The sequence below is a fragment of the Neolamprologus brichardi genome, chromosome 5 (genome assembly GCF_056152115.1).
Source record: "Neolamprologus brichardi isolate AB-2024 chromosome 5, ASM5615211v1, whole genome shotgun sequence".
NCBI lineage: Eukaryota > Metazoa > Chordata > Actinopteri > Cichliformes > Cichlidae > Neolamprologus > Neolamprologus brichardi.
In genome coordinates this window covers 33,155,400-33,166,361 of record NC_142108.1, presented here as the reverse complement: position 1 = coordinate 33,166,361, position 10,962 = coordinate 33,155,400, and the positions used below count along the sequence as shown (strand labels likewise).

The window sequence follows — 10,962 nt, the reverse complement described above, 5'->3', positions numbered from 1 at the left end:
AAACAATTTAAAGCAGTTTAGCATGTTTTAAAACCGTTTTAATGAACATTATCCACTCAGTCATCATTTACCCAACGTTATTTTTCATAAATACAATGTTGGTATAAATGACATATCAGCCTTAAAACCAGAGGAAACAGAAGAGCAGAGAATGAAAAAGGCAGATGAAAGTATCTGCTGTCTGTTATCAACAAAATTTAATACAAGCTGAGAGCAGCAACATAGACGCAAACACAGTGACAGAGAATCCAGAAGCCAGTACAGAAACGATCACACCGACTCCATCGCAGGACTCGAACAGCTGATCTGAAACACGTTACAGAAGCCTGCTGTTACAAAGATAGTTTGTAAACACACTAATTATAACCTTTAGCTATCAAATCAGAGTCTCACCTGGAACGTGGATCTCTTCTTCAGTCACATGGCCGAGCTCCTCCTGTGTGGCCACGCAGTGGAAGAGGTTGGTGTTTGTCCTGGTCACCGTGGTGAGGAGGGTGATGTCATAGCGGCCGTCTCTGTGTGACACCTGTGGCTGCTCAGCAGGAAGGATGTTTCCATGGCTGTCCCTCCACTCTACTTTAGGCTTCGGAGACGCACCTCTGACCTCACACTTCAGCTGCACCCTGTACTCCGTGATGTTCAGGATCCCAACAAACGGCTTCGGAGCTGCACCTGTGAACACAGCATGAAGCTACAGCACAAGGAGGGTGATGTTTCAGCATTCACACTCATCCATCCCTCAGGGGTGAGGTCAGTCAGGTTGCAGGGTGGATGAGATTCATCCTCAGATGCAGGCTCTGCATGCTGTGGGGGTGTCTTGGTTGACACGCCTCCGCAACAGTACATGGAAGTCGGGGAGGGACTGGCAGACTGGAGGAAGGTGGCTCCATTTAAAAGGTATTTGGGTTACAGCAGCGGTCTCCAACCTTTTTTGCGCCACGGCGTTTATGCCCGACAATATTTTCACGGACCGGCCTTTAAGGTGTCGCGGATAAATACAACAAAATAAAACTAGTACCGGTACCAAAAAAAAAGAAATTTATTCATAACACACGTGAAAAGACCCAGGAAAACCGAGTAAACGATAAAAACGATAACAAAATAACGCTGAAAACCGATAAAAACCCTGAAAACCAGACATTTCACACCTGAGCCTCAACTCTCGCGGCCCGGTACCAAACAACTCACGGACCGGTACCGGTCCGAGGCCCAGGGGTTGGGGACCGCTGGGTTACAGGATATCTTCCTGTTATTCCAGGATATTCCATCCCTGTACAGTCACACTGAGAGCCAGGTCAGTATCATCAGTAAGTCAGACGTGTTCCCAGTGAGAGGTAGACTCCTCCAGTGCTGCCCTTTGTTTCTCATATTAAACATAAGTTTATGGACAGAATTTTAAAGGTAGTTTCTGGTTTAGTGACCTCTCTGTGGTTCTTTATTACATCATCAGGCATTAACCTTCAGCTCACACTGAAGTAGTTTGGGACGTGTAGAGTGATGGTAATGAAAATGAGCATATCTGAGTCTGAGATCATGGTTCACAGACAGAAAAGGATGAAGAGTCTGCTCAGAGACCAGCTGCTGCGTTTGAGCTTCCTGTGACGAGCCGACATGCCCGAACTGCTTCTTTTCTTATCACGATAACAAACAGCAACACTGGAAGATAATCTGTCACTCTCCTCCCTCTGCAGAGTAGAAGGCTGTTAAACTGAAGTGTGCTGAGCAGGACCTGTGACATCATCATTAACCTGCGATTTGTACAATGATTTCTTCTGTGTTTAATACCAGAAGACCAATTCTTAGTGATATCTAGTAGAAATAAATGTCTTTATTAAGTTTTCACACCAACATTGTGGTTATTTAATAACTGAATTTGGTTGAAGCAGTAATTACGTCTCTATTGTTGTTTAGCAGATATTTCAGTGTTTCTCTCCACTGTGACGGGACAGCTCGGACCGCAGTGAGGAAACACTCAACACTTATATTGTTTTACTAGTTGTTGTTTGCCTCATCACTGTCAGTTTTGAACCATCTAAAAATGAGTGGGGAAAACGAAGGAACACCAACATTAAAGGGACAGTTCACCATTTTTGGACACATCTACACTGAAATAAATAGTAATAAATGAATATATAATAAATATGTTTTTGCTTCTTTAAAGAAACTTTTAAAAATGTACAGCCTGTAAAAATGATAATATTGAATATGTGGCTTTGCTGTCTTGAATGTCTCAGCATTAGTGTTCTTACCGTTTTCATGTCCTGTTGTTACTGCAGTCACAGTCAGAAGAAAGAGGCACAAAAATAAAAGCTGCAGAGTTTTTGTCTTAAAAACAGAAGAAAACATGACGCGGAGTAAAAACGTTCCTCTGTGCTGCGTCGATCACGCTACTGACGCTCAGCAGCAAATACTGTGGTCGAGTAAGTTTAGGAAACAAGCCTCAGTCATGAGTGGGAGGAGTGTGTGTGTGTGTGTGTTCTGTTAAGCTTTGCATAAAAAACATCAACATGTTCAACAATCCAGGTAAATAAATTAATGAGTGCTGAACGACACAAATGCAAACTCATGAGTGAGAACTTCAGCTCTCACACTTACATGTGTAAAGTGTTTAATATTAAATGTCAGTAAGAAGAAAACAGACATGTTTCAGCGCCGGTCCTTCCTCAGAGTTTCATGAAACATGTGAACACACGTCTCCGGCTCTCGCTGTAAAAACCACAGATTACAGATTAATTCCTTCGAGGTCTGAACTCGTTTCTTTCCTGTTGACTCTGAGCTGTTTCCGTGTTCCTGACGTGGAAGCTACAGCGTGAACGACACCATAAACCTGTACCAGGAAGAAGGATCTGTGGCTTACAGTGTTATGAAGGAGGTTCCCTTTTCACTAGTGCACTGAAGACCTAACCTGGGGTAGGCTGGATGACATCCAGAGATTATAGAGATCATAAAAAACAACAGCTTACTATGAAATCCTAGAAGGAGGGTCCAAAGACTTTCCTGAAGAGCATCAATTAAAAAAATTTTTTTTCTCCTGTTAGCTGAAATTCTGTCTTCAGGCTAAACTGTATCACCAACACAGCAGCTCTTTTCCAGTTTTACTGACCAAAGCACTCAAAGCTCACACTCTGCCGCTTTTAACTTGTAATATAAATAACAGGAAAACCTTCATTTATCCCATATTTAGGAAATTTATTTATTTTGTTTATTTTTGTTATCTCTTCATATTTTTCTAAAGTCATAGTTTTACTTGCTGTGTAAAATCAGTCGCTCTGCTATCAGTAGACCTGTCCGTGTCTGTGATTGGTCAGAGATTGTCAGTGACACTTCTTAACACACTTCTCTTTACTTTGATCAGCTCTGGGCTTATTTATCAAACTGACAGCCATCTTTGCCTGATTGATGACAAGTGAAACCAGATAAGGAAAAGATATCCTGACTAAGCCGAACCTGCTTCGCAGTACAACCTCCACTGTTTACTGTTGTTATTTAGTCAATCAATAGTACTCAGGTAGAAAATGTGTGATTATGTCACCAGCAGCCTGAACTGGTGATACAATGCAGGCTGTATGCACGCTTTAATGTTGTTTACACTAGATTTTCACCTGAATATTCAAATGTGACAGCAGAAACTGAGACTCATCAGTCCAGGCAACATTTTTGCAGCTTTCTATTGTCCAGTTTTGGTGAGTGTGTGTGTGCAGTCTCAGTTTTCTGTTCTTAGCTGACAGAGTGGCACTTAGTCTGGTCTTCTGCTGCTGTAGCCCAGCTTCTTCAAGTTCTTAGATGCTCTTCTGCACACTTTGGTTGTAACAGGTTATTTTACTTCTTGTTGCCTTCCTAGCAGAGGAAGTTGCATAAATATTTTTTCTTCCTTATTCCGATGCTAGCTGTGAAATTCAGCAGGTTGTCTTGACCATGCACATGCTTGACTGCATTGAGTTCCATGAAATGTAATTGACTGAAATTTGCATTAACAAGTAGTTGAGGAGGTGTACCTAATAAAGTGGCCAGCAAGTGCACACTTTGTATGAGGTTCAACGAGATTTTTTTAAAATTCAAAACTGTTCAGTAAAAATGTAAAAATTGTAGGTTTGACGCTATAATGCTTTAAAAAAAATAAATAACTGTCTGTGCAGTGAGTTGAAAGTGAATTATTCATCTATTGTGGAGTAAGTACCACAGGATGGCGCACTTTAACTGTGTATGGTAAGGTCATGGATTGTGATTCAGACAGCAAAAAACTAAAAGGCAAATGGACTGATTCTTCTATGGGACTTTTCTACTCTCAAACGCAACACACAAGCACTGTCTTCTATGCTGTTAAGTGCCTACTAACAACCATTTACACTCTGATGGATGCCAATTGATGCATCGGAGAGCAACTTGGGTTCATATCTTGCTCATATATTTGGCATGCAGACTGGGGGGGAACCACCAACCTTCTGATCAGTAGATGACCTGCTCTACCTCCTGAGCCACAGCCACCCCAGCAGTGAAAGTTCCTCCAGTGTTTACTGTTATCTCAACTGTTGGTCACGAAACTGACTCTCACTATTTTGTGGTAAAACAACAAACAAACTACTAATTAAACTGAACTTATTAAAAATGGGCAGCTACTCTAAACCAAAACTAGCCTCAAAGTTACATTAGTTTCAGAAAAAACATTTATTTTATTTTCTCTCTCAAACAAAATAAAAGAAATTATTGGCCTTTCTGGAGGCCTTATACTAGTGATGTGTCGTTCTGTATCAAGGCTTCAAAGCTTGTGTCGAGTAATTGAGGGGGCGTTTCCGCGAAGCGCGTATCGAGGCTTGCTTCGTTTATTGGAGGAGCTGAAAATGATGACGTCCGAAGCCTCGCTGCCCGGCTGTACCACGTGACTGGTTCATGAAGCGGTTCGAACTTTGCCGCGAGCTATGACAGCGATATAAACCCCTCAGACTCCATTCAACATGTGGGTGTTTGATGGAGAGTTGCGGTTAGTGAGAGTTTGGAGACAGTTTGGAGGTTTAGGAGAGAAAGTCAGGAGAGAATGGAGCCAGCTAAGAAGAGGAGGATGTCCTCCCCTGTGTGGGAACATTTTGATTTTATTCCTCCCAACAAGATATGTAAATTTCTACAGAAGATGTATTTTCATAATACTGATGGTGCAATATAATTTATGTTAAGATGTCTTTACTTTTGTACAAGGTGAAGTGTTTGCTATGTGCCAGGGAGCCGGGATACAACAACAACACCTCATCCATGCTTAGGCACTACAGAGCTTTGCATGAGAATAAGGGGAACACAGATTGTGGAGCAAGACCAGGTGAGCCATCAAATGTCATGATAATATAGCATGCAGTAATGTTACTAAATGATATAACAATATTATACAACTGTAATAAGTTACATGTGTGATATTTATATTTGTGCTTTGTCTTTATTGTCTTTCCTCAGGAGAACAATCTCAAATAGATGAAGACCTGGTTAGCATGGTGATTGAGGACTCCCAGCCATTTAGCATTGTGGAGGACAAAGGATTTAAAAGATTTGTTAAATCATTAAATCCTAGCTATGTTCTCCCCACTAAAAAGGTCATAAAAGCAGTGAAAATTTAGTTTTTACAGAATAAAATGTGAACAGGCAGGACTGAGCCTCAGTCTGTATCTGTCCATAACTCAATATTACAAAAGCACAACCACTGTCCACACCGCAACCACACCTCACAGTAAATGATCATTTCCATTTTAATCATTTCCAAATGATCATTTTCCATACTGCCAGTATAAATATACACAGTATGCTGCCATCACTACAATATACATGTTTTACACACTCCTTTTGTTGTTGACATTTACAGGCTGTGTGCAAAAGGCCACACTCTTCAAATTCATGCCAACTAATATTTTTACGTCCAGTAGGTGTCCTACTAGAGCAAATGAAGCTTCAAGATGCTTTGCGCTGGGGTGAACCAATTGGATGAAAAGCTTCAGTGCTTCATGAAGCTTCATCTGCCCATCACTACTGATCACAGCCTGTACACTAAGAAAATCTACTGCAGCTCTCAGGAGAAATTATTGTGAATTTAATTCTTTTCCCCACATGGAGCCATTAAAAACTATGTTAGGACTGTACACATTTTCCTATTTAGAGGCAAAGTCACCCTCTACAATGTAGGCAACAGAAAATAGAGTTGTTGTTTTTTTACTTTCCTTCTTTTTCTTCTGATTCAAACTGTGTACAATTAGAATTAAAAACTTGCTTATGTTTGTATTCGAATCTTCCAATCTGATTTTAATATTACATTAATATAGAACACTAACATCTAAATTTTAAAAAAAGCTACTTTTATTTTCTGAACAAGTTATTAAAAGTTATTAAAAGTTTCATATATCACATGTGCTGGATGCTGTGTTTAGTAAGAAGAAACTGTTCTGATTACAAAATCTGATCATCAACCGTGACTGAAGGCGTCATTTCGTCTCCATTGTTGTTTAGCAGATATTCCAGCGTTTCTCTCGCCTCCATCCCTGTGACGGGACAGCTCGGACCGCAGTGAGGAAACACTCAACACTTATATTGTTTTTCTAATTGCTGTTCACCTCATCACTGTCAGTTTGGAACCATCCCACAACGAGTGGGGAAAACGAAGGAACACCAGTATTAAAGGGATAAATCACCATCTACACTTAAAGTATGTTTTCGCTCCTTTAAAGAAACTTTTAAAAATGTACAGCCTGTGAAAATGATAATATTGAATATGTGGCTTTACTGTCTTGAATGTCTCAGCATTAGTGTTCTTACCGTTTTCATGTCCTGTTGTTACTGCAGTCACAGTCAGAAGAAAGAGGCACAAAAATAAAAGCTGTTTTTAATAAGCATCCATCCCGGGCAGTTTAACCAATAAAAGTGGGTATCATATGCATAGCAGTGAAAATGTGTGCTATGTCTTCTAAAGCACGTATAAGAACAGAACTGGTCTTTGCACAGAAGCCTGTGGAGCTTCATAATTAACCTCAGTGTGTGAAGAGGACTCTCCATTTAATAATAGCTGTAATAAAATGTTATGGCCAACGCTGTTAAAGGCTGCACTTGGGTCTAGCAGGGAAGATTTCAACTTTTCAATATGAATGAAGGCTGAAAACTGATTCGATTAATGTCTGATGATCTTTTCTGTTTCTTCTTCAAGTTTGTAACACCAAACATATTAAAGGATGATATAAGGTTCACAGGAAGAGTTTAATTAGACACACATTTACTATTTTTCTTTATACTCTTTCTTTCTTGACATGTTTAATATGATTACTATCAGAGGAGAAAATGAACCTTGTCTAGTTTAAAAACTTTTTTATTTAATCAAACTGTAATGTTGTTGAACTCTGACGGACGTGTCTTTTAATCTTGTCAACAAATCCTTAATCATCTAAATCTGCCATTTATCATCTTGTAAAATGTTCCCTCTGCTTCTGTTGCACATCTCCCCTGACACTCTCTGCTTCACCTGTCCTGTGCAGCTGGTCCAACCCCTGCCTCCTTAAACTGGGGTGTTAAAATCTCTTTACCTCTGTTGTGAACTTCACACAAAGTTTGTGGTAACAAAATCTAACTGACGAGGATCTCGTTTGAAACACACACAGTCACGAGACAAAATAAAAACAGACTGCTCAAAGCAAAAGCAGAGCTCACAGCTGGTAGTACAAAAACACAGTGACAAGGTGCGTATTAGATACCCTCAGTCCCAAAAGCATAAATATAAAAAAATGGGATCACCAAGAATATCCTAAAAATGGCATTGAGGGGGGTGTTACAGTGAAAAAAAAAAACAAAAAGCAGCCAAATTTTCATCTGAAAATGTTGAATTTTAGTAAAAACAATGCTCTGTAGTTTGATACTGTCGTTACAGACAAAGCAGATGTTTAAAGCCTTTGGACGCACATTTGAAATGCACTCATTCTCCTTATCAGCTGGAAACATTAAAGCCGTAAAATGACTTTTTCGAACGGATAAAAACTATTGAACAACAGCAATGTTGAGCCTGCTCCAAAATTTGAATGTACATGTGTTGAAGGTGCGGGGCTTGTTGAATTATTAAACATACTTTAATTTTTTGAGCCACAAAAACAACAACTTTTAATTTTCTTCTGCTTGAGTATCGGCCTCGGGTAGCTCTACTTATCATTGCTCAGTCAGTTGTCTGTTTGTGGTACTTTTTTCAAGGAGCAGTGGATTATTGGTAAGGGTGACTTTATGTGTTTAGTTACTTAAGTGGAAGTACTGTGGAAAGTTTTACCTTACATACATAGATCTGACAGTACAGCTTCTGAGGTAACTGTTTACAAAATGTTAAAAGCTATCCACAAGTTCTTTGCAATTTTACATTGATAAACATTATCTTTAACACATTTGGCCCACATAAAGTACAGATCTTAATAAAGACGCTTAATTTCTTAAGAAATAAACAGGTGGAGTGATCTTTATCAAAAGTGGATGTTGCATCTGTGGCTAACCCACTGTACCCAAAAAACTTTAAAAATCTAATGTGTGTGAGGCTGTGTAAGTAGAGCTTGCCCTTCACACCCGCGTGTAACAAACCATTTGTTGGGGGTTGTGGATTTGACACCTCAGCATTGTGAAAGTGGGGAAACATGTTCCTCGCTGTGCATAAGATTTCTGCTTACAACTTAGAATCTCAGTTCTAAATGAAATTCAGATGTTTTTTTTAAGTATGGCTAATGTATTATTTGACTTCCAAGGCGCGCACGCACACGCACACGCACGCACACACACACGCACAGAGAGAGAGGGAGATCATTAATACAAAGGATTGGAGCCGGTTTTTGGATTTTCACTTGTTGTTGGCTTTAATATTAACAGTCACATAAAATTCATTCCAATTTTTTGCCTTTGCTTCAATTAAGATGTTTCTTTAAATCTACAACAGCTTCCTTTTCAAAAAGTTTACTGACATAATAAGGAAGTAGCTAGGGAACTCAGGAAGTATGAGCAACAATAGCTTAGGGACAGTTTCTACAATAAAGAGGAATTCATCATCATCTGCAGTTCTTTAAAAAAGTGCCATTAAAAACAATTCAGCAGATCCTCAAAGTATGGATACAGACTGTTTTCAGCTGTAGAGGTAGAGGTACACTTCATGCACTTATCAACATACAGTTTAGAGGCTTGCATTAAAGTGCTTTGGTGGTTGGGCCTCTTTTATTTAGCACGGTCATACCATTGTGAATTTAGCTATATACAGTGGGGCAAAAAAGTATTTAGTCAGCCTTTTGGTCTTGGCCATGGCGGAGTTTGGAGTCTGACTGGTTGAGGCTGTGGACAGGTGTCTTTTATACAGATGATGAGGTCAAACAGGTGCCATTCATACAGGTAACGAGTGGGGGACAGAAAAGCTTCTTACAGAAGACGTTACAGGTCTGTGAGAGCCAGGGATTTTCCTTGTTTGAGGTGACCAAATACTTATTTTCCACCCTGATTTACGAATAAATTCTTTACAAATCCTACCATGTGAATTCATGGATTTTTTTTTCACATTCTGTCTCTCACAGTTGAAGTGTACCTCTGGTGCAAATTACTGACCTCTGTCATCATTTTAAGTGGGGGAACTTGCACAATCGGTGGCTGACTAAATACTTTTTTGCCCCACTGTAAATATGCTTGAGAGTCTATCATATGTTTGTCATGCAATTAAAAATTCAAAAATATAGTTTTTAAATCAGTAACTTTGCAAATTTAGAGGAAATGTTTTTGGATAACAAATGTGTCACATTTTAAACAGGGTTTGAATAACTGAAACTGAAAACTGACATCAAATCAATCTTTATTTATAAAGCACTTTTCATACAAAAATGTAGCAAAAAGGGCTTTACATGGTTAAAAGCAGCCCACCCCACCCCGCCCTCCCACACACACACACACACGCACACTTAAAAAGTAAAATTGGGCTGGGTACGCATGAGCCAAGTGAGGAAACACTATCACAGGGAGCCGTCTGCACCGGAAGCCGGTCATAAACCGCAGCCTCCAGGCCGGGCACACAGCAGGAGGGAGGCAAAGAAGCCCCCCAGCCAGGCTGAGAGGACCCCCAGAGCCCCAACAGCCACGGTCGATCGCAGCCCCGGTGCAGAGAGCGCCCTCCGAGGAAACACTGGAGATATAACACAATAGGATATATACAGGGTAAAAAGATAAAATAAATAAGAACGGGATACAATATAAATATGAATATAAATAGAGTAAGAAGACTAAAAAAAATGAATAAGAATAAAATCAATAAATATTAGGTAAAACCTAAATTAATAATAGAATAACAGCATAGAATAAACTAGAAAGTGCATTTTCTGAAGAAACTGCAGTGTGAATGCTTGAATCTGAATGTATGCACTGAAATGAATTAATTGCTGAATTTTAAGTTAAAAATGTTGAATGAGATAAAAAGAAAGAGAATTTAATCTGAAAACAAAAGTGCTGAAGTGCTAAAAGCTGACATCCACACAGATGAAGTTGGAAAATAGCTGAAAATGTTTTAATTGTAAATTAGAAAAACCTAAGAAATGAGAAAAGAAAATTTAGAGCCAGAAAACGTCTGAATGAATATTAAAAGTTCATATTCTTGGAATCACTGAATAACTAAAATGTGATCCCTCCACTTGGATCCACACAGTTTAAAAAGTTTGCATTTCTGAGCTTTGAAAGACACAGTGTTGGAAAGAGAACAACGATGGCGACATTTTGAGGGTAAAATGATGGCTGTAGAGCAAACACTGTGGACACAGCAGCAGTTGAAAGAGAAGTGTTACAGATGAATCTTGGCAGAGTGACAGAGAGCTCGTTAAGCAGGCAGGTGTGAGCCTGGTTGCTATAGTGACTGCACCCAATGGCTCCATACACAGGCACACAGACATGCTCCTCACTTTTGATGCTTAAAATGAACAGAAAAGTCAGCCCGAAACAAATCCTTCCCAA

The 10,962-nt window shown here is 39.6% G+C and overlaps 1 protein-coding gene across 1 annotated transcript; it reads right to left on the bottom strand.

Annotated features, from left to right (window-relative positions):
* Positions 1-103: 103 nt before the first annotated feature.
* Positions 104-2,844, bottom strand: LOC118455992 (uncharacterized). Its single transcript, XM_035916341.2, has 3 exons — positions 2,250-2,844; positions 394-672; positions 104-306 (listed from the first exon to the last, which is right to left on the bottom strand). The coding sequence occupies exons 1-3, from the start codon at positions 2,344-2,346 to the stop codon at positions 188-190; spliced, it is 495 nt and encodes a 164-aa protein (XP_035772234.2). The 5' UTR covers positions 2,347-2,844; the 3' UTR covers positions 104-187.
* Between the last annotated feature and the right edge of the window lie 8,118 nt (positions 2,845-10,962).

Coding starts and splice junctions, on each gene's coding strand:
- LOC118455992 (XM_035916341.2), bottom strand. CDS start 2,346: ATGTTTTCTTCTGTTTTTAAGACAAAAACTCTGCAGCTTTTATTTTTG. Junction 673..2,249: donor AACAACAGGACATGAAAACG/GTAAGAACACTA, acceptor CTGTGTTCACAG/GTGCAGCTCCGAAGCCGTTT. Junction 307..393: donor AGAAGAGATCCACGTTCCAG/GTGAGACTCTGA, acceptor AACGTGTTTCAG/ATCAGCTGTTCGAGTCCTGC.